Source organism: Mobula hypostoma, chromosome 5 (assembly GCF_963921235.1).
Source record: "Mobula hypostoma chromosome 5, sMobHyp1.1, whole genome shotgun sequence".
NCBI lineage: Eukaryota > Metazoa > Chordata > Chondrichthyes > Myliobatiformes > Myliobatidae > Mobula > Mobula hypostoma.
The window spans coordinates 124,289,467-124,314,416 of NC_086101.1; the positions used below are offsets into that span (position 1 = coordinate 124,289,467).

At 44.7% G+C, this 24,950-nt stretch overlaps 1 protein-coding gene across 1 annotated transcript in view; it reads left to right on the plus strand.

Annotated features, from left to right (window-relative positions):
* LOC134346985 (ADAMTS-like protein 1) overlaps nucleotides 1-24,950 on the plus strand; it is a 546,173-nt gene that overhangs the window by 359,035 nt on the left and 162,188 nt on the right. The window contains exon 8 of the mRNA XM_063048923.1: nucleotides 17,153-17,227. Within this exon, the coding sequence (XP_062904993.1) occupies nucleotides 17,153-17,227 (75 nt within the window). The remainder of the gene's footprint in view (nucleotides 1-17,152; nucleotides 17,228-24,950) is intronic.

The following is a 24,950-nucleotide window of genomic DNA, read 5'->3' on the forward strand; positions in this document are numbered from 1 at the left end:
TTGCTAAGTGAGAACAGTGGGACTGTTTTTGAAAGGAAATGTAATTTCTGTTTTTTTTGTTGATTTTTTTACTCAAACGATTATAGGAGTTTTTGATAATAATGTGACATTGTCATGAAGACTGAGTATATTAAGATTAATAAGTGGAAATTTATAAGCGGTGCACTTATGCAATTGCCTTATGTACACTGCTGGCAGATAGGGCCCTGTGTTGTCATTAAACAAATATATGTAAAAGGAACCATAGCGTAAATTATGAATATTCAAGTCAGATCTCCCTTCCAACCAACCAACCACCCAACCTCAAAATCCCAAGTCGTGGACTGAGCCAGAAATGCCTGTTCCTTGTAGGGATATAATTTAGTCTGAGTCCTCCCTCTACTTATTTGTGCGAGTTTAGTGTAACTCCCCAGGACGGCCAGTGTTCAAAGAAAAGGAGCTGCTTGCTGAGAGAGATATCAGGGGTGGGAATTCACCAAGGGGCCGCACAGTTCTAGCCACCTGTGCTGTTGTGGAAGCATTTATTGGTGGGGTGGATATTCGATCCCTCAATAATGTGTTACCAAACTATTCACACCACAGAGACCCATTTCATTGAGTCGTGCATGCTGCTTGGCCGATCTGTTTTGGTGTGGTGATGCCCATGGGCAAGGGTGGAAATTTAGGATCCTGATGTTTCAGCTGTAAAACACAGAGGTGGGCAGCATATAAGAGCAGAAGTGGGGCCAAGCAGTAACAGTCTCCCTGTGGTGGATCAGCAGCTGCCAAGGACCAGGTTCAGATCCAGTGAGTTGTCATTTGGGATAAAGACTGGAGGGCAGCCCAGAAACAGTACAGTTGGTTCAATTATTCTTTGGCACTGTCCTGTCTCTGGCTCTGGGATCTGAGAAGGTTTATTAAGCAGTATCAAAGAACTCAGCTCACATGTTGCCTTTGCATGTCTTCACACCAGTACTGGAAACAGCCATCTTCACTGCCGGAGTAACCAAGAGTTCACCAACTGTGTGGATAACATCACACCAACAGCACTCAACAGCACAGCATGCCAAAATCCAGGGGCCTGGTGGCACATGGCATTCCCCCTGGGGGATGAGCTCGCAGGGGAATGCCATGGAGACAAGGTTACTGGCACTGAGCATGAGTGCGTGGTACAGAAGGAGAAGAGGGGAGCAGTAGTGATAGGGGACTCAATAGTCAGAGGAACAGACAGGATATTCTGTGGACATGAACGGGACACACAGATGGTATGTTGCCATGTAGGTGCCAGGGTCAGGGATATCTCGGATCACGTCCATGGCATTTTGGAGGGAGAGGGAGACCAGCCGGATGTCTTGGTACATATGGGTACCAATGACAAAGGAAGGAAAAGCAAAGAGGTCCAGAAGAGAGAATTTAGAGAGCTAGGCTGAAAGCGGAAAACAGGACCTCCAGGGTAGTAATCTCTGGTTCATGACTTGTGCTACGCGCCAGTGAGGGAAGATACAGGATGATTTGACAGGTAGATGCATGGTGGAGAAGCTGGTGCGGGGGACAGGGCTTCAGGTTATTGGATCATTGGGATCTCTTTTGGGGGAGGTATAACCTGTACAAAAGGGACAGGTTGCACCTGAACCTGCGGAGGGCCAACATTCTTGTGGGAAGGTTTGTTGGAGCTGTTTGGGAGGTTTTAAACTAATTTGGCAGGGGGATGAGAACTGGAGTGAAGAGACTTAATATAGGATGGATGGTAAAAAGGCAAAGTTAGCGTGCAGGCAGACTGTCAGGTAGAGTAGGCAGTTGATAGGACCAAATTGCAGCCAGCAGCGTGCATTAGGGATGCAGAATGAAAAAGGGTAGTAAATACAGTACTTAATGCATGGAGTATAAGAAATAAGGTGGATGATCTTGTTGCACTTTTGCAGATTGTCAGGTATGTGGCCATCACTGAATCGTGACTGAAGGATGGATGCATTTGGGAGCTGAATATCCAAGGCTACACATTGTATCAAAGGGATAGGATGGTAGGCAGAGGGGGTGGCATGTCTCTGCTGGAAAAGAATGGCATCAAATCATTAGAAAGATGTGACAGAGGATCAGAAGAAGGTGAATTCTTGTGGGTTGAGTTCAGAAAGTGCAAGGGTAAAAGGACGCTGATGGCAGTTATATACAGGCCTCCAACCAGTAGCTGGAATGTGGATTACGGATTACAACAGGAAGTAGAAAAGGTGTGTCAAAAGTGCAATGTTATGATACTCATGGGAGATTTTAATATTCAGGTTGATTGGGAAAATCAGGTTGATAATCAATCCAAAAGAGAGTGAATTTGTTGAATGCGTACGAGATGGCTTTTTAGAGCAGTGTATCATTGAGCCTACTAGAGGATCTGCTGTATTGGATTGCATGTTATGTAATGAACTGGAGGTGTTTAGGGAGCTTAAGGTAAAGGAACCCTTAGGAGTGAGTGATCACAATATGATTGTGTTCAACTTTAAATTTGACAGGGAGAAAGGAAGGTCTGATATAGCAGTATTTCAGTGGAGTTAAAGGAATCTACAGTGGTATGAAAGAGAATTTGGCCAAAATAAATTGGAAGGATGTGCTGGCAGGGATGACAGCAGAGCAGCAAAGGCTTGAGTTTCTGGGAAAAGTGAGGAAGGTGCAAGATAGATGTATTTCAAAAACAAAGATGTACTCAAATGGCAAAATAATACATCCATGGTTGAAAAGGGAAATCAAAACTAATGTAAAAGCAAAAGAGAGGGCATACAACACAGCAAAAATTAGCAGGGAGATAGAGGATTGGGAAGTTTTTAAAAACCTACAGAAAGCAACGAAAATAATCATTAAGAGGGAAAAGATTAAATACGAAAGCAAGCTAGTGAACAATATCAAGGTGGATAGAAAAAGCTTATTGAAGTATATTAAAAAAAGGGATATGAGAGTAGATATAGGACCGCTAGAAAATGAGGCTGGATAGTTAATAATGAGGGACAAGGAGATGTCAGATGAAGTAAATGAGTATTTTGCATCAGTTTTTATTGTGGAAGACACTAGCAGTGTGCCAGATGCTGAAGGGTGTGAGGGAAGAGAAGTGAGTGCAGTTACTATTACAAGGGAGAAGATGCTCAAAATGCTGAAAGACCTAAAGGTACATAAGTCACCCCGACCTGATAAACTGCACCCTACGGTTCTGAAAGGGGTATCGGTCAAAATTGCGGTTGCATTAGTAATAATCTTTTAAGAACCATTGGACTCTGGCGTGGTTCTGGAGGCCTGGAAAATTGCAAACGTCGCTCCACTCTTTAAGAAAGGAAGGAGGTAGCTAAAAGAAAATATTAGAACAGTTTGCTTGACCTCAGTGGTTGAGAAGATGTTGGAGTCAATTGTTAAGGATGAGGTTATGGAGCACTTGATGACAAAGGTCAAGATAGGACAAAGTCAACCTAGTTTCCTGAAGGGAACATCTTGCCTGATGAAACTGTTGGAATCCTTTGAGGAGATTAGAAGTAGGATAGATAAAGGAGATGCAGTGGATGTTGTATATTTGGACTCTCAGAAGGCCTTTGACAAGGTGCCACACATGAGGGTACTTATCAAGTTAAGAGCCCATGGTATTACAGGAAAATTACTAACATGGTTAGAGCATTGGCTGATTGGTAGGAGGCAGCCAGTGGGAAAAAAAGACCTTTTTCTGGTTGGCTGTCAGTAATTAGTGGTGTTTTGCAGGGATCGGTGTTGGGGAAGCTTTTTTTTATGCTGTATATCAATGATTTAGATGATGGAATAGATGGCTTTGTTGCCAAGTTTGCAAATAATACGAAGATTGGTGGAGGTGCAGGCAGTGTTGAGGAAACAGGACGGCAGCAGAAGGACCTAGACAGATTGGGAGAATGGGCAAGAGAGTGGCAAATGAAATGCAATGTTAGAAAATGCATGGTCATGCACTTTGGTAGTAAAAATAAATGTGCTGACTATTTTCTAAATGGGGAGAAATCAAAAAATCTGAGATGCAAAAGGACTTGGGTGTCCTTGTGCAGAACACCCTAATGGTTAACTTGCAGGTTGAGTCAGTGGCGAGGAAGGCAATTGCAATGTTAGCATTCATTTCAAGAGGTCTAGAATATTAAGATCAGGGATATGATACCCAAGCTTTATAAGGCACTGGTGAGGCCTCACTCGAGTAATGTGAACAGTTTTGGGCTCCTTATCAAAGAAAAGATGTGCAGGCATTGGAGAGGCTTCAGAGAAGGAATTTCTTTAGCCAGAGGATGTTGATTTTCTGGAACTTGTTACTATAGGCAGCTGTGGAGGCCAAGTCGTTGGGTGTATATAAGGAAGGGATTCATAGGTTCTTGATTGGCCATGGTATCAAAGGTTATGGGGAGTGGGGCTGAGAAGGGAAAAAAGGATCAGCCATGATTGAATGATGGAACAGAAATGGCCTATTTCTGCTCCTATGTCTTATGGTCTTATGAACTTATGGTCTGACATTAACTTAGCTTTACATCAGAACATGCTATCAGCCCTCTGCAGGCCAACAGGCTGCTTCGATGAATGGGGCAGCAAGGTGACCTTACAGAATGGGGTGACGCACAAGCCTCACCATACAGTGTAGCGCACTGACTCTACCATACAGTGGATATGAACTGCAAGGCCAGTCCTCTGCTCTGGCTGTCAGATGTTGGATATCCAGGAGACTTTCAGTCTCCCTGCTGGCCATATCTTCACCAGGTGCATCGAACTGCAGCTCCTTAGAGACCGTGTTAAGGAACTGGAGATGCAGCTCAATGACCTCCGGCTTGTTAGGGAAAGTGAGAAGGTGATCAGTAGGAGCTACAAGCAGGTGGTCACACTGGGGCCACAGGAGACAGATAAGTGGGTGACTGTCAGGAGAGGGAAGGGAGAGCATCAGGTAGTGGAGAGCACCCTTCTGGCCATTTCCCTTAACAATAAGTACTCCATTTTGAGCGCTGTTATGGGGGACCTACCTGGGGGAAGCAACAGTGGCCATACCTCTGGCACTGAGTCTGGCTCTGTAGCTCAGAAGGGTAGGGAACAGAAGAGGATGCCAGCAGTAATAGGGGTCTCTATATTCAGGGGAACTGACAGGCAATTTTGTGAGTGTGAAAAAGAAACATGGACGGTAGTTTGCCTCCCAGGTGCCAGGGTTCATGATATTTCTGAAGGCGTCCACATTATCCTGAAATAGGAGAGAAAGCATCCAGAATTTGTGATGCATATTGGTTCCAACACCGTAGGTAGAAAAAGGGAGAAGGTCCTGAGAGCAGAATTAAAAAGGAAGCTGAGAAGCAGGATCTCAAGGGTAGTACTGTAAGCTTAGGATTGCTGCCTGTGCCATGCGACAGTGAGTGTAGGAATAGAATGATGTGGCAGATAAATGCTTAGCTGAAGGATTAGAGCAGGAGGTGGGGATTCCGATTACTGGATCATTGGGACCTCTTCTGGGGTAGTTGTGAACTGTGTGAAAAGGACAGGTTGCACTTGAATCCGAGGGGGACCAATATCCTGGCGGGGGGTTGCTAATGCTATGGATTTGCAGGGAGGTGGAAATCGAAGTGAAGAGGCAGAGGATGGGATGGTAGGCACACAAATAGAGACATCATGTTGGGAGCTTGTGAGGAAGGATAGGCAGATGATAGAGCAAAGATGCACTCAGCCTGATGGCTTGAGATGTGTCTATTTTAATGCAAGGAGTATCATAAACAAGGCGGTTGAACTTAGAGCGTGGATAAATATGCGGAACTATGACGTTGTGGCCATTACACGAACTTGGGTGTCTCGGGCAGGAATGGCTGCTGAGGCTTTAGATGTTTCAAAATGGCCAGGGAGGGAGGCAAAAGAGATGGAGATGTGGCATTGCTAATCAGGGATAGTGTCACAGATGCAGAAAAGGAGGAAGTCATGGAGGGATTGTCTACTGAGTCAGTGTGGGTGGAAGTCAGAAACAGGAAGGGGGCATTAACTCGACTGGATGTTTTTTATAGACCCCCCCCCCCCAGTAGTAACAGGGATATCGAGGAGCAGATAGGGAGGCAGGTTCTGGAACAGTGCAATAATAGTAGGGTTGTTGTGATGGGAGATTGTTACATTCCTAATATTGACTGGCATCCCCTTAGAGCAAGAGGCTTAGATGGGGTAGAATTTGTTAGGTGTATTCAGGAAGGTTTCTTGATGCATTATGTAGATATACCAACTAGAGAAGAGGCTGTACTTGATCTGGTATTGAGAAATGAACCTGGTCAGGTGTCAGATCTCTTGGTGGGAGAGCACTTTGGAAGTAGTGATCACAACTCTATCTCTTTTACCATAGCGCTGGAGAGGGATAGGAACAGATATAACTTGGGAAAACATTTAATTGGGGTAGGGGGAAATATGATGCTATCAGGCAAGAACTTGGGATCAGATGTTCTCAGGGAATGCACAGCAGAAATGTGGCAAATGTTCAGGGAACATTTGCATGGTGTTCTGCATAGGTATGTTCTTTTGAGGCAGGGATAGGATGGTAGGGTAAAAGAACCATGGTGTACAAAGGATGTGGAAAGTCTAGTTAAGAAAAAAAAAGCATATGAAAGATTCAAGAAACTAGGTACTGATAGAATTCTAGAAAATTACAAGGCTGTCGGGAAGGAACTTAAGAATTAAATTAGGAGAGCTAGAAGGGGCCATGAAAAGGCCTTGGTGAACAGGGTTAAGGAAAACCCAAGGCATTCTACAAGTATGTGAAGAGCAAGAGGATGAGTCATGTGAGACTGGGACCAATCAGGTGGGAGAGTGGAAACCAGTGCATGGAGTTGGAGGAGATAGTGGAGGTAGTTAATGAATACTTTGCTTCAGTACTTACCAGGGAAAAGGACCTTGGCAATTGTGGGGATGACTTACAGCGGACTAAAAGACTTGAGTGTATAGACATTAAGAAAGAGGATGTGCAGGCGCATTTGAAAAGCATTAAGTTAGATAAGTTGCCGGAACCTGGCAAGATATACCCCAGGCTACTGTGGGAAGCGAGGGAGGAGATTGCTGAGCCTCTGGTGATGATCTTTCCATTATCAATAGGGATGGGAGAAATACCAGAGGAATGGAGAGTTGTGAATGTTGTTCCTTTGTTCAAAAAAGGGAGTAAAGAAAACCCAGGAAATTATAGACCAGTAAGTCTTACACACAACTTTATCTCCCCTTGAAACCAAACGACCAGTCAAATCTAGTCAGCCTCATGAACTGCCTTGAGGACATAAAGTGTTGGATGGCACAAAATTTCCTGCAGCTGAATGAAGGCAAATCTGAAGTTGTCCTATATGGCCCCCCTGACTCCATCAAAGTGATTACCAACAGTCTTGGTTACCTGTCCACCCTTGTCAAACCCCATGTCAAAAACCTTGGTGTGATATTTGATTCCGCCTTCAAGTTTGACAAGCAAGTTAATGCAGTAGTAAAAGCCAGTTTTTTCCAGCTTCGTACTATTGCCAAAATCAAGTCGTTTCTCTCTTTCAAAGATCTCGAGAAAGTCATCCATGCCCTTATATCCTCCCGCTTGGACTACTCCAACTCCCTGTATACTGGGATTAGTCAGTCATCACTGTCCCGCCTGCAACTGGTCCAGAACGCCGCAGCCAGGCTCCTGACAGGTGCCCGGAAGAGAGACCATATTACTTCTATCCTGGCCTCTCTCTCCACTGGCTACCAGGGTGGTTTAGAATTGATTTTAAGGTTCTCTTGTTTGTTTATAAAGCCCTAAATGGGCTGGCCCCCTCCTATATCGCAGACCTTCTAACCCCTTATTCTCCTTCCAGGTCCCTCAGGTCGGCTGACTTGGGTCTCCTGGCTGTCCCGCGATCTAAATTTAAGTTCAGGGGTGACTGCACCTTTGCTGTTGTAGCCCCTAAACTGTGGAACAGCATTCCCCTCCCTATCAGATCTGCCCCCTCCACTAGACTCTTTTAAGTCTAGGCTCAAAACTTACCTTTATTCACTAGTGTTTGAATCTTCCTGGTGTGGCTGACTTTTGGCTTGTGCTTAGGCTCATGTGTTGTTTATTTTGCGCCTATAAGCTGTGTGCCTTGTCATTTATATCTCTGTTTCTTGTATTTGTGATTTTAGCTACCTGTTATGGTTTGTACAGCACTTTGGTCAACATGGGTTGTTTTTAAATGTGCTTTATAAATAAATTTGACTTGACTTGACTTGACTTGACTTGACTTCAGTGGCGGGCAAGTTGTTAGAGAAGATCCCACGAGGCAGAATGTATGAGCATTTGGAGAGACATAATCTGATTAGGGATAGTCAGCATGGCTTTGTCAAGGGCAGATTGTGCCTTACAAGCCTGATTGAATCCTTTGAGGATGTAACAAAACACATTGATGAAGTTAGAGCAGTGGATGTAGTGTATATGGATTTCTTTAAGGCAAGTTCCCCATGCCAGGCTCTTTCAGAAAGTAGGAAGGCATGGGATCCAAAGAGATTTTGCTTTGTGGATCCAGAATTGGTTTGCTCAGTGGTTTTAGATGGTTCATATTCTGCATGGAGGTCAGTGACCAGTGGTGTTCTGCAGGATCTGTTCTGTGACTACTCCTTTTTGTGATTTTGAACTGGATGAAGAAGCAGGGAGTGGGTTAGTAATTTTGCTGATGACATAAAGGTTGGAGGTGTTGTGGATAGTCTGGAGGGTTGTCAGAGGTGACAGCGGGACATCAATAGGATGCAGAACTGGGCTGAGAAGTGGCAGATGGAGTTCAACCCAGATAAGTGTGAAGTGGTTCATTTCAGTAGGTCAAATTTGAAGACAGAATATAATATTACTGGTAAGACTCTTGTCAGTGTGGAGATCTTGGGGTCCATAAGACACTCAAAGCCGCTGCACAGGTTGACAGTGTGGTGTGTTGGCCGTTATCAGCCGTAGGATTGAGTTCAAGAGCTGTGAGTAATGTTACAGATATATAAGACGTTAGTTAAACCCACAACTGGAGTGCTATGTCCAGTTCTGGTCACTTCACTACAGGAAGGATGTGGATACTATAGAGAGAGTGCAGAGGAGATTTATAAGGATGTTGCCTGGATTGGGAAGCATGCCTTATAAGAATAGGTTGAGTGAACTTGGCCTTTTCTCCTTGGAACGACGGAGGATGAGAGGTGACCTGACAAGGGAGAAAAGATGATGAACGGTATTGATTGTGTGGATAGCCAGAGGCTTTTTTCCCCCAGGACTGAAATAACTAATACAAGGGGGCATAGTTTTAAGGTGCTTGGAAGTAGGTAGAGAGGGGATATCAGCAGTAGGTTTTTCACACAAAGAGGAGGGTGTGTGGAATGCACTGCCGGCGATGGTGGTGGAGGCAGATACAATAGAGTCTTTTAAGACACTATTGAATAGGTAGGGTAACTCTAGGCAGTTTCTAGAGTAGGTTACATAGTCGGCACAACATTGTGGGCTGAAGGGCCAGTAATGTGCCGCAGATTTCTATGCTCTATGTTCTACAGTGTAACACACCAACCTCAATGTACAGGGCAGGGAAATGACCTCATTGTACAGGACATCACACTGACCTCACCGTACAGAACAGGAAACTGACCTCACAGTTCAGAACAGGAGACTGACCTCTCTACAGGGCATCGCGCTGACCTAACTGTATGGGATATCACTCGAACCTCACTGTAGGGGCAGGACACCAAGGGGGTAGGTAGTGCTGAGGAAGCAATGTGACTGCAGTAGAACTTAGACAAGAATGGGCAGAAAAAATTGGCAGGTGGACTACAAGCTGGGAAATGTATGATAATGCATTTTAGCAAAAGGAACAATAGTGCAGACTATTATCTAAATGGGAAGAAGGATCAAACATTACAGGTGCAGAGGGACTTAAGAGTCCTCGTGCAAGACTCCCAGAAGGTTAATTTACAGGTTGAGTCTGTGATATAGAAGAAAAGTGCAATGCAAGCATTTATTTAAAGAGGAATAGAATATAAAAGCAAGAAGATAATGCTGAGGCTTTATAAGACACTAATCAGGGCACACTTGGAATATTGTCAACAGTTTTGGGCCCCTTATAGTCATAGTCATACATTATTGATCCCGGGGGAAATTGGTTTTTGTTACAGTTGCACCATAAATAATAAGTAGTAATAGAACCATAAATAGTTAAATAGTAATATGTAAATTATGCCAGTAAATTATGAAATAAGTCCAGGACCAGCCTATTGGCTCAGGGTATCTGACCCTCCAAGGAAGGAGTTGTAAAATTTGATGGCCACAGGCAGGAATAACTTCCTATGACGCTCTGTGCTGCTTCTCGGTGGAATGAGTCTCTGGCTGAATGTACTCCTGTGCCCACCCAGTACATTATGTAGTGGATGGGAGACATTGACCAAGATGGCATGCAACTTAGACAACATCCTCTTTTCAGACACCACCGTGGGAGAGTCCAGTTCCAACCCCACAACATCACTGGCCTTACGAGGGGTTTGTTGATTCTGTTGGTGTCTGCTACTCTCAGCCTGCTGCCCCAGCACACAACAGCAAACATGATAGCACTGGCCACCACAGACTCATAGAACATCCTCAGCATCATCTGGCAGATGTTAAAGGACCTCAGTCTCCTCAGGAAATAGAGACGGCGCTGACCCTTCTTGTAGACAGCCTCAGTGTTCTTTGACCAGTCCAATTTATTGTCGATTCGTATCCCCAGGTGTTTGTAATCCTCCACCATGTCTACACTGACCTACTCTCAGAAATGATGTGTTTTCTTTGGAGTGAGTCCTGAGGAGGTTCATGAGGATGATTGCAGGAATGAAGGGGTTAACATATGAGAAGCATTTGGCAGCTTTGGGCCTGTACTCACTGGAAATTAGAAGAATGGGTGGGGATCTCACTGAAACCTACTGACTGTTGATGGGACTAGATAGGGTGGATATGGAGAAGATGTTTCCTCTGGTGGAGGTATCCAGAACTAGAGTGCACAGCCTCAAAATTCACCTTTTAAAACAGAGGTAAGGAAGAAATTTTTTTGTCAAGAGAGGAGTGAATCTGTGGAATGCTCTGCCACAGACTGAGGTGTAGGCCAAGATCATGGGTATGTTTAAGCCTTAAGTTGATCATTTCCAGATCGGTCAGGGCACCAAAGGATATGGTGAGAAAGCAGGTGTATGGGGTTGAGTGGGTTCTGGGATTAAGCATGACGGAATGGAGAACAGCTTCGATGGGCTGAATAGCCTAAGTCTGATCCGATCTTCTATGGTCTCATGGACTTATGGACACCACAGTCACTGTACGGGGCAGGACACCAGCCTCACTGTATCGGAAATCACACTGAACTCACTGTATGGGACATCACACTGACATCACTGTACGGATCATCAGACTGACCTCACTGTAGTGGACATCACACTGACCTCACTCTACTAGACATCACACAGACCTCACTGTACATACATCACACTGACCTCACTGTACAGGACATCACTCTGACCTCACTGTATGGGACATCAGACTGACTTCACTGTATGAGATATTACACTGACCTCACTGTAGGGGACATTACACTCTCCTCACTGGAGGGGACATCACATTGACCTCAATGAATGGACATCACACTGAACTCAGTCTATGGGACAACACACTGACCTCACTATTCAGGTCATCACACTGACCTCACTGTTCGGGTCATCACACTGACCTCACTGTTCGGGTCATCACACTGACCTCACTGTACGGGTCGTCACATTGACCTCACAGTGCGGGACATCACACCGACCTCACAGTACGGGGCATCACGCAAACCTCACTGTACAGGTCAAAACACGGATCTCACTGTACGAGGCATCACACTGACCTCTCTGTACGAGGCATCACACTGACCTCTTTGTACAGGGCATCACATTGAACTCACTGTACGGGACATCACAGTGACCTCTCTGTACGGGTCATCACACTGACCTCACTGTACGGATATCACACTGACATCACTGTATGGGACGTCACACTGATCTCACTGTATGGGGTATCACTCTGACCTCACTGTAAGGGGCATTACACTACCCTCTGTATGGGTCATCACACTGACCTCACTGCACGGGACATCACACTGACTTACACTATGGGACCAAACTGACCTCATTGTACGTGTTATCACACTGACCTCACTATGCGGGGATTTGCAGTGACTTCATCGTACGGGCATCACACTGACCTTACTCTACGTGGCATCACACTCACCTCACTGTAAGGGGCATCACATTGACCTCACTGTATAGGCCATCACATTGAAATCACTGTACGGGATATCACACTGACCTCACTGTAAGGAATATCACACTGACCTCACTGTAGGGGATATCACACTGATCTCACTGTACGGGACAGCAGACTGATCTCCCTGTACGGGGCATCTCTTTTCCCTCACAGTACGAGCATCACACTGACCTCAATGTAAGGAGCATCACATCACCCTCACTGTACGGGACATTACACTGACCTCACTGTACGGGACATCACACTGACATCACTGTAAGGGACATCACACTGACCTCAGTGTACGGGATATCACACTGACCTCACTGTAAGGGGCATCACACTGACCTCACTGTAAGGGGCATCACACTGACCTCACTGTACGGACATCACACTGACCTCGCTGCGCGGTGCATCACACTGACCTCACTGTACGGGGCATCACACTGACCTCACTGTATGGGACATCACACTGACATCACTGTAAGGGACATCACACTGACCTCAGTGTACAGGATATCACACTGACCTCACTGTAAGGGGCATCACACTGAACTCTCTGTATGGGGCGTCACACTGACCTCACTGTATGGTATATCAGACCAACCTGACTGTACAGACATCACACTGACCTCACTGTACAGACATCACACTGACCTCACTGTACAGACATCACTCTGACCATACTGTGCAGACATCTCACTGACCACACTCTATGGGACCACAATGTCCTCACTGTATGGGACATCAGTCTGACCTCACTGCACAGGTCTTCACACTGAACTCACTGTAGGGGACATCACATTGACCTCACGCTACTGGACATCACACAGACCTCACTGTACGGACCTGACACAGACCTCACTGTACGGACATCACACAGACCTCACTGTATGGGACATCACACTCTCCTCACTGTAGGGGACATCACATTGACCTCACTGTACGGGTCGTCACAGAGAACTCACTGTACAATTCATCACATTGACCTCACTGTACAGACATCACTCTGACCTCACTGTACAGGGCATCATACCGAATTCACTGTACGGGACATCACAGAGACCTCTCTGTACGGCCATCACACTGAACTCACTGTACGGTAATCACACTGACCTCAGTGTACAGGGAATCACACTGATCTCACTTTACAGGGCATCACACTGACATCACTGTATGGGACGTCACACTGATCTCACTGTATGGGGTATCACTCTGACCTTATTGTAAGGAGCATTACACTGCCCTCTGTATGGGTCATCACACTGACCTCACTGTACGGGTCATCACACTGTCCTCACTGCACGGAAATTCACACTGACATCACTGTATGCACATCACACTGAACTCACTTTACGGGACATCACACTGACTTCACTGTACAGTTCATCACACTGACCTCACCGTATGGGACATCACACTGACCTACACTGTGGGACCACACTGACCTCACTGTACGTGTTATCACACTGACCTCACTCTACGGGGCATCACACTCACCTCACTGTAGGGAATATCACACTGACCTCACTGTAGGGGATTAACACTGACCTCACTGTAGGGGATTAACACTGACCTCACTGTAGGGGATATCACACTGACCTCCCTGTATGGGACATCAGACTGATCTCCCTGTACGGGGCATCTCTTTTACCTCACTGTACGGACATTGCACTGATCTCACTGTACGGGATATCACACTGACCTCAATGTACAGGGCATCACACTGAACTCACTGTATGGGACATCACAGTGCACTCTCTGTATGGGGCGTCACACTGACCTCACTGTACAGGATATCAGACCAAACTGACTGTACAGACATCACTCTGACCTCACTGTACGGACATCACGTGGACCTCCCTGCACGGGACATTACACTCTCCTCACTGTAGGGGACATCACATTGACTTCACTGTACAGGCTTTCACATTGAACTCACTGTACGGGATATCACACTGACCTCACTGTAGGGGATATCACACTGAACTCAATGTAGGGGATTAACACTGACCTCACTGTAGGGGATATCACACTGACCTCCCTGTACGGGACATCAGACTGATCTCCCTGTATGGGGCATCTCTTTTACCTCACTGTACGGACATCACACTGACCTCACTGTAAGGGGCATCACATTAACCTCACTGCATAGGGCATCACACTGACCTCACTCTATGGGACAACACACTGACATCACTGTAGGGAATATAACACTGACCTCACTGGAGAGGACCTCACTGTATGGACATCACATGGACCTCCCTGCACAGGACAGTACAATCTCCTCACTGTGGGGGACATCACATTGACCACAATGAATGCACATCACACTGAACTCACTTTACGGGACATCACACTGACTTCACTGTACAGTTCATCACACTGACCTCACCGTATGGGACATCACACTGACCTACACTGTGGGACCACACTGACCTCACTGTACGTGTTATCACACTGACTTCACTATGCGGGGATTTGCAGTGACTTCATTGTACGGGGCATCACACTGACCTCACTCTACGGGGCATCACACTCACCTCACTGTAAGGGGCATCATATTGACCTCACTGTACAGGCTTTCACATTGAACTCACTGTACGGGATATCACACTGACCTCACTGTAGGGGATATCACACTGACCTCACTGTACCGGACATCAGTCTGATCTCCCTGTATGGGGCATCACACTGAACTTACTGCACGGAACATCACACTGACCTCACTGTACGGACATCACACTGATCTCACTCAGTGGGACATCATACTGACCTCACTCTGTGGGATATCACACTGACCTCACTCTACGGGACATCACACTGACCTCACTGTACGAATATCACACTAACCTCAGTCTATGGGACCACACTGACCTCAATGTACGGGACATCACACTAACCTCAGTCCATGGGACCACACTGACCTCACTGTACGGGACATCACATTGACCTCACTATACAGGTCATCACACTAACCTCACTGTCTGGGGCTGAAAGCCAACCTGATTTTCCAGGGCAGGACAATGAACTCACTCTAAGTGGCATATCTTTACAGATCAACACATTGGCCTTCCTGAACAGGGCAGCACACAGACCTCACTGTACGGGGCCAGACACCATCCTCACTGTATTGAACAGCACATTAATTATACTTTATCGGACAGCACGTTGACGTATCGGTGTAGGAGAGCAGGCTTGTATCATTCTTTGGAACAACAGATTGGCATCACTATATGGGGAACACTCAAATATATTTTGCAAGCAGAACAGATGCCTTTAAATACTAATAACATTTTAAAGTTTGAGGCAATTCAAGTTATCTTTGGCTGTAAAACATTTTTCGTCCATGATCATTTTCTATGAATACTTACAACTCAAAAAACTTATCAGCTAATAAATGTTTACAATTTGCCAGCATTTGAAATCTTCACTAAGCTTGTTTAAAATAACATAGTGAGGGACTATCTTCTTCAAATATCATTTTTTACAAACTTGCGTAGCTCAAGTTTTCAGGAAATATGTTGATTATTTTTCATATAATTACATCAATGATAACTAACGTTGAAAATAGAGCATAGACCAGTATGATGCAGGTACAGGCTACTTAGTGCCCATTGTCTGCACTGAGCATGATACCAATCTAACTATCCTGTCTGCTTGCACATGCTCTGTACCCCTCTATTCCCTGGTTGTTCAGTGCCCAATGAAATGCCTTTTAGTAATGAAACATGACAGAACAGTTATTCAGAAATTCTGATGACTTTTTTGATGTTTCTCTTCACAACATTGTGTAAGTTTTCTGCAGTTCATCTGATTCAGGTGCTCCCAAGTCTTGTTTGATGGGAAGTTTCAGGATACAGGTGCAGACTGTGTGTGTAATTTTTTTTGCCCCTCTGGCTGCTGCCTGAGTCCTTCATAGATGATATTTTGACAGGCCTCCATCAGTTAAGGATATATTCCCAAAGCCCAACTTCTTGATGCCCAGTGCTGTGCTGCTGTGATTACCTCTGGATTTAAAAAAAAATTAACAGGGTTATAGGGATCACCTCAGTAAACAGTAAGGATTTTTCTTGTCCCTGGATACAAAGTAGTTGCACGTTAGCATCACAAAATAGTAGGGTTAACTGTACTTCAGTAGTTAGCACATATTTTACCTTCATGCTAGAGTAGTGAAATGGTGTCCTATTGGAGGAGCTTCATCTTTGTTTGAATGATTGTAATTGTCTGTTTATTCCAGTGATTTTGAAATAAAACTTATGGACAATGGCGCCACAAACAAAATAAAAGCTGTTTCATTAAAAAATGTTTCCTTGAAGTATTTAAATCTCTGTTCATTATATTGATGCATGCAAAACTGCTTTAACCAACCAATTGTGAAAGTATTTCTTCAGGCACTTCACAAATGCCAGCATTGGAGTGTTGGAGGAAATTTTGGCCTTGTCAGATTCAAGTAATAGCATCAATTGCCGAAATGTAAACTCAGGAGTTGTATATCCCTCTGAATTTACAATTAATTCCTGAAACATTGCATCAAATTACAGTTGAATTCAGCCATGTTTCAGCTTGGTGAAAGTTTCTCCAGTTGTACACTGAAGATTGCTTTATTGTTGTATATGGTTTGAATTATTAGGCAGGCTCAATTAATTTGGAAGTCAATGTGTATTTACTCAACAGGGTCTTAAGAGATCTTACGTGCTTAATAAAATATGTCTAAACAATTTGTTTTCATTCTGAGCATCATACTGAAATTGATTTCCCTCAATGAAAGATAACTGGATGACATTTATATTTAATTATACTCTTGTGCTCTGGTGTCTCTGTGTAATCTAGAAACAGATTGTATTTACAAAGATGTATTTCAGTACAATGCAGATCAGAAAATTTTAACAGATACTTTTTCAACTTAGGTGTCTAATACTTCAAATTCTTTCACAGTGGATGACACTATCATTGCTATTCCATATGGAAGTCGGCATGTCCGAATCGTACTCAAAGGCCCAGACCATCTATGTAAGTAGACTCGGACTTAATCCAACCCAAATCCTTTTCATTCTGCTGCCTTTGTCATGTTTTTGGATCTCCTCCTGCAATAATGTTATGGCAAACATTCAGTATAATTAGGAACATCCTTCCACCCTGTAAGCATGGATGACATTTATCAATATGTACACTTCAATCAGTATTTTCATGGCCAGATTTATTTGTTAGTAACATCTATAGATTTGGGTTGTTTATCTCTGAATGGTAAGTAAATGCTTTTCTGTGATGCTCTAAATGTTGCATTTTATGCACTGAAATCAGGAGACAGGGATGTCCAAGTGAATCAGTTCCGTTTGCTTATTTTCCTCTTTTAATAAGAGCGTTTGAATTGGATGTGGTTTCTTTGAGTGGCCCTTTCAAAATTAATGGTATAAACGCTAAATTTTCCAGCTTCAGATAATCCATACTCCTTGTGCTCCTTTCTGTCTTTCTGGCTCTTCCCCTCACCCGCTCAACCATCCCCCTTCCCCAATATTCCCAGTTCCATCTGCCTGTTAAACACACACTACACCTTGTGGTCCTCTTATCCGCTCTCCCCAAACTGGTTCTATCTGGCCCTAATCCCTCCCTTGCCTGGTTCCACTAAATTTTCCTTAATTAACAGATTCCACCCTCTGTTTCTACTTTCATCCTTACTCCTCCCCACCCCCTCAGCCTGGCTCCTGGCTCCATCTCCTCCTTTACTTCTCTTTCCTTATCTGTTTCAACTTAGCATGCACCTGACACTGATCCCTGATTCCAGTCCTCTCCCTCCCCTACCTGATTCTACCTGCCCATGATCTTTCCTCACCTGCTTCCACCTATCATCTGCCAATCCCTTCCTCACACCGCTATGATGAGAGACCTTGACAAGGATGGTTAGGACTCAAATACTGAAGTATCCGAGACAAGGACTGAGACTCGGTATAAAGCTGAAACAAGAACTGAGCACAAACAAAACGCTAGACGATACCTTTAGTTGGGCTTACAATCGATCACTGAGGCATCATTCAGGAGCTCTTTTAAATACTCAATTCTTGGCACCCAAAACATAATTGCCAATTAGCGGGACAGTCCTGAACTCTTAAAAGGGCCGTGCCTGATAGCCATACTCTGGAGAGTTAGAGTGTCTAAACCCCATAAACTGGCACGGTTGAGTTTGTCTGGTAACTGGACCCCCTCCACTAGGGCAGACGCGTGACAGCCCTAGCTGCTTGGAGAGATGGTGATAGTAGTTGTGGAAGAGAACCAGATCCAAGATGTCTTTTTCAGACACACAGCACTTTTCCTTGTGTCCAAATCCTTCCCAGTCCACGAAGAAAATCCCAAACAGTTTGTGAGTCCAAAAGTCTTCTCACTATGAAGACCTGTTCCATATCAATAAACCTGGCTAGCAGCGGGGCTGATGGTGGTGGGGCTAAAGGGATGACATTTTAAATCAGAGATGTGGAAGTTAGAATTGATCTTCAAGGTGTTGGGGAGCTGCAAAGTGTAAGCCACCAGATTTACTTTCCTCAGGATTTTGGAAGGGCCAGTGAACTTTGGCACAAACTGTCTAGACTCCACCCAAAGAGGTAAAGCTTTAGTGGTCAACCAGACCTGTTGCCCAGGCTGCAAAGCAGATCCCTTTCTTCGCCTTTTGATTAGTCTTGGTTTCCACCTTTTGGATAGAGGCCAGCAAAATCACTCTTGCCCCAGTCCATTCCTGCTTGCAGCACTGGACGAGATCTTTGGCCGCAGGAACCCCTACCTCGGCCTCCCGTTCCAGGAAGAGAAGTGGAGGATAACCAAACTGGCTGTCGAACGGTGACATCCCCTGCGCTGACCTCCACCCACATCAAATAGTCGCACCACTCATCAGGTCTTTCTGAGGCCAGGCATCTTAGAGTTCAATCCAAATCTTGGTTGGCCCGCTCTGTCTGGCCATTAGACTGTGGATAAAACCTAAAGGAAAGACTCGATGTTGCCCCAGTCAGCTTCCAGAATGTCCTCAGAAACGTGATGTGAACAGTGAACCACAATTCATGACAATGTCCACTGGGATCCTGAAGACCTGGTCCAGGACAGCTTCGGCCGTATCCACTGCAGATGGTAACTTATCGGGGCAATGAACTGCAAGCCGATTGACAATTTTCATGACGATGGTCTTCACCTTGGATGGCAGAATACCTGTGACAATGTTGAGGGAGATGTGTGCCCCTGGTTTTTTCGGAACACGTAGGCGGTGGTGGAGCCCTTGAGGTCAGGTACGGTACTATTTGCTCCAGGCGCACAACTGGCATGCCCGCTCGTACTGCCGAACCTCATTCATCATTCTGGGCTACCAATACCTTCTCTTGATAAACTCAAGTGTCCTGGCAATCCCTGAGTGAGTGCTCATTCTCAGTGAATATCCCAATTGGAGGACCTGAGACCACACAGAACTTAGGATGAGCAGCCAACACCGAGAACTGTTCTTAGGAAACGCCACTTGCGCTTGGGTCTTGCAAACAAGAGTGTTGATTCCTCATCAAGTTGGCACTACCAGCATGGCTTAGGGCAAAATGGTGGTAGGCTGCTCCTCCCATTCGGGTTTATCAAACTGATGGGACATGGCATTTTGTTTCTAGCTTTTTGACCCTGGTTGATAAGTCAAAGTGAAATTAAAGTGGTTAAAGAACAAAGACTACCTGGCCTGCCAAGAATTCAGTCTCTTGGCCTCCTGAATATAAGCCGAGTTCTTGTGCGATCCAAATTATAAAAAGGTTCTTTTCACCCTCAAGCCAGTGACGCCATTCCTCCAAAACCAACTTAATCACAAGAAAATCCAGATTCCCGATGCCATAGTTTCTCTCTGCTAGAGGGAGCTACCTGGAGAAGAATGCACATGTGTGCAGTTTACTCTCTAAAGGTGACTACTGCGACAACTCTGATGTCAGAGGCGATCACCTCCACGACGAAGGGAAGGTCCGAGTTAGGTGAAATCAAGATGGGAGCTGATATGAACCATTGATTGAGCTCTGCAAAAGCAGCCTCCACATCTGTAGTCTAACCAAAAGGGCCCATGGATTTCTTTGTTAGCGCTGTCAGAGGAACTGCCACCAAGCTGAAGTTTCTGTAGAACTTCTGGTAAAAGTTAGCAAACCCCCTAGGAATCATTGGATTTGTTTGACACTGGATGGTTGTGGCCAGTCTCTGACTGTCTGGGTCTTGGTAGGGTCCAACTTGAGAGTGCCATTGGAGATGATGAAACCCAAAAATGAAATGGTCCACATATGAAATTTCGACTTCTCCAGCTTGACATAAATTCCATGGTCTAGAAGACTCTTTAAAATGTCCTTGACCTGAGCAATTTGCTCCTCCATGGATATGAAGAAGATTAAGATATCGTCCACGGCATATTTATGGAGAGTATGGCAGAGCACGTTGTTTAGAAAGGTCTGAAGAACTGTTGGAATATTCACAAGGCCAAAGGGCATAACTAGGTATTCATAGTCCCTGCCGGTGTATTGAATGCAGTTTGTCACTGATCATCCTCCTTTATGCGGAGCAGATTATACACTGTCCTCAAGTCCAGCTTCAGGAATATTCTTGCCCTTGGAGAATCTCAAAGGCCATATTCATGAGTGGAAGGGGGTAATGATTCTTAGCCATTATGCGATTTATTCCCTTATCATCAATGCATAACCGTACGTTCACATCTTTCTTTTGTATGAAGAAAAAGCCTGTGCCAGCTGGTGAGATGGAGGGCTGAATGAAGCCCATGACAAGAGCCTCCTTTGTATACTCTTCCATTGCACTCTCTCTGGATGAGACCACGTATAATCAACCCACGGAGAACTACAACCAGGCAGCAGGTCTACAGTATAGTCCATAAGACCATAAGACATAGGAGCAGAATTTAACGCATCGAGCCTGCTCCACCATTCAATCATGGCTGTTCCTTTTTTTCCCTCCTCAGCACCATTCCTCAGCCTTCTCCCGGTAACCTTTGATGCTGTGGCCAATCAAGAAACTATCAATCTCTGCCTTAAATCCTCCCAGTGACCTGGCCTCCACAGCTGCCAGTGGTAACAATTTTCACAAATTCACCACCCTCTGGCTAAAGAAATTTCTCCACATCTCTGCTTTAAATGGACGCCCCTCTATCCTGAGGCTGTGCCCTCTTGTTCTATACAACTACACGATGGGAAGCATTCTTTCCACATCTACTCTGTCTACGCCTTTCAAGATTTGAAAGGTTTCAATGAGACACCCCCCTCATCTTTCTAAATTCCAGCGAGTACAAGCCCAGAGCCATCAAACGTTCTTCATATGATAACCCTTTCATTCCTGGATCATCCTTGTGAACCTCCTCTGAAACTTCTCCACTGCTGGCACATCTTTTCTTAGATAAGGAGCCCAAAACTGTTCACAATACTCAAGGTGAGGCCTCACCAGTGCCTTTTAAAGCCTCAGCATCACATCCTTGATTTTGTATTCTAGACCTCTTGAAATCTATGCTAACATTTCATTTGCCTTTCTCACCGTCGACTCAACCTGCAAGTTAACCTTCAGGGAGTTCTGCACAAGGACTCCCAAGTCCCTTTGCAGCTCAGATTTTTGGATTTTCTCCTTGTTTAGAGAATAGTCTGCACATTTATTTCTTCTACCAAAGTGCATGACCATGCATTTTCCAACATTGTATTTCATTTGCATTTTCTTGTCGATTTTCTGTCTAGATTCTGTGTAAGTCCTTCTGCAGCCTACCTGCTTCTTCAACACTACCTGCCACTTGACCAGTCTTTGTATCATCTGCAACCCTGGCAACAAAGTCACCTATTCTATCATCTAAATCATTGACAAACAGCATAAAAAGAAGCGGTTTCAACATTTTCCCCTGTTGAACACCAGTAGTCACTGGAAGCCAACCAGAAAAGGATCTTTTTATTCCCGCTCCCTGCCTCCTACCAATCAGCCAGTGCTCCAACCATGCTAGAAATTGTCCTGTATTACCATGGGCTCGTAAGTTGGAAAGCAGCCTCATGTGTGGCACCTTGTTAAAGGCCTTCTGAAAATACAAATATACAACATCCACTGCATCCCTTTATCTATCCTACTTGTGATCTCCTCAGAGAATTCCAACATGTTTGTCAGGCAAGACTTTCCATTAAGGAAACCATGCTGACTTGGTCCTATCTTGTACTGTGTCACCAAATACTCAATAACCTTATCCTTAACAGTTGACTCCATCATCTTCCCAACCACTGAGGTCAGGCTAACTGGTCTATAATTTCCTTTGTGCTGCCTCCCTCCCTTTCTTAAAGAATGGAGTGACATTTGCAATTTTCCAGTCCTCCAGAACCACGTCAGAGTCCAATGATCCTTGAAGGATCATTACTAATGCCTCCTCAACCTCTATTGTGACCTCTTTCAGAACCCTAGGGTGCAGTTCATCTCGTCCGGGTGACTTATGTACCTTTAGGTCTTTCAGATTTTTGAGCACCTTCTCTCTTGTAATAGTAACAGCACTCACTCCTCTTCCTTCACACCCTTCAGCATCTGGCACCCTGCTAGTGTCTTCCACAGTGAAGAATGATGCAAAATACTCATTTAGTTCATCTGCCATGTCCTTGTCTCCTGTTATTATTTCTTTGGCCTCACTTTCTAGCTGCCCTATATCTACTCTCATTTCTCTTTTATTTTTTATATACTTGAAAAAGCTTTATCTATCCACCTTGACATAGCTTTCTAGCTTGCTTTCATATTTCAATTATTCCTTCCTAATGATTCTTTTAGTTGCTTTCTGTAGGTTTTTAAAAACTTTCCAATCCTCTATCTTCCCGCTAATTTTTGCTTTGCTGTATGCCATCCCTTTTACTTTTACATTAGCTTTGACTTCCTCTGTCAGCCATGTTTGTACCATTTTGCTATTTGAGTATTTCTTTGTTTCTCTGCTGTCATCCATGCCAGCATCTCCTTCCAGTTTACTTTGGCCAACTCCTCTCTCATAACACTGTAATTCCCTTTACTCCACGGAAATATTGCTGTGTCAGACTTTACTTTCTCTCTATCAAATTTTGAGTTGAACTCAATCTGTGATCACTGCCTCCTCAGGGTTTCTTTACCTTAAGCTCCATAATCACTTCCAGTTCATTACACAACACCCAATCCAGTATAGTAGGCTCAATGACAAACTCTTCTAAAAAGCTATTTCAGAGGCATTCAACAAATTCACTCTCTTGGGACCCATTTCCAAACTGATTTTCCCAATCAACCCACATGTTAAAATTTCCTATGACTATTGCAACATTGCCCTTTTGACACACCTTTTCTATTTCCCATTGTAATCTGTAGTCCACATCCCAGCAACAGTTTGGAGGCCTGCATATAACTGCCATCAGGGTCTTTTACCCTTGCAGTTTCTTAACTCAACCCACAAGGATACACCATCTTCTGATCCTATGTCACACCTTTCTAATAATTTGATGACATTCTTTACCATTAGAGCCATGCACCCCCCCCCCCGCAACCTACCTTCCTATCCCTCTGATACAACATGTAACTTTGGATATTCATCTCCCAACTGTGACCATCCTTCAGCCACGATTCAGTGATGGATGAAATTCATACCTGACAATCTGAAAAAGTGTAACAATATCATCCATCTTATTTCTTATGCTCCGTGCATTGAGATATAACACTTTGGGTACTGCATTTGCTACCGTCTTTGATTCTCCATCACTAATACACTGATACTCACCCTGCTGGCTACAATTTTATCCTATCATCTGTCCGCCCTTCCTGACAGTCTGCCTGCACACTATATTAGTTTTTATACCATCCACCCTATCCTGAGTCCCCTTACTCCATTTCCCATCCCCTGCCAAATTAGTTTAAACCCTTCCCTACAGCTCCAACAAACCTACCTGTGAGAGTACTAGTCCCCTTCTGGTTCAGGTGCAACCCGTCCCTTTTGTACATGTCATCAGGCAGTCCAAGGCTCAGCTCACTCTGGCAGGGTGTTGGAAACCTTCCTCATGGCAGCCATGAATTCCTCCAAATCCAAGTGAATCTCTGACCTTCATTCCCAACGAGCAGTGGCCCAGGCCAGGGCTTGTCCTGTCAGAAGAGAGATAATGAAAGCCACCTTTCTGCGCTCCCAATGAACTGGGATGACTGGAGTTTGAATACTAATGAGCATTGGGTGAGGAAGCCGTGGCAAGAACCCAGATCACCATCAAAGAGGTTGGAAGATGTACTGACTCAGTAGAGCAACCTACTGCCTCACGTGAGTGACTCTGGCTTCCTTCTTGCAAAACTTGACACACGACGACCTGGAGGTCATATATTTCCAAGCTCTGTCTGGGAAGGCACTCACTGTTGATTGGAAAAGACTCTTATACCCTGCAGAGTCCATATTGGCTCGATTGTACTGTGACGTGAGGCCTTAACAAGGATGGGTAGGACCGAAATGCTGGAGTATCCGGGGCAAGGATTGAGACATTGTATAAAGCTGGAAGTAGAAATGAACACAAAGAAAATGCTAGATGAAATCCTTAGTTGGGCTTACGATTGAACACTGAAACTCCATTCAGGTGCTCTGTAAGTACTGAATACTTGGCACCCAAAACCTGATCGTCAATTAATGTGATCGTCCTGAACCGTTAAAGGGGTTGTGCCAGCTATCCATACTCTGGAGAGTTGGAGCGTCTAAACCCCAGAAGCTGATGCTGTTGGGTGTGTTTCATAACAA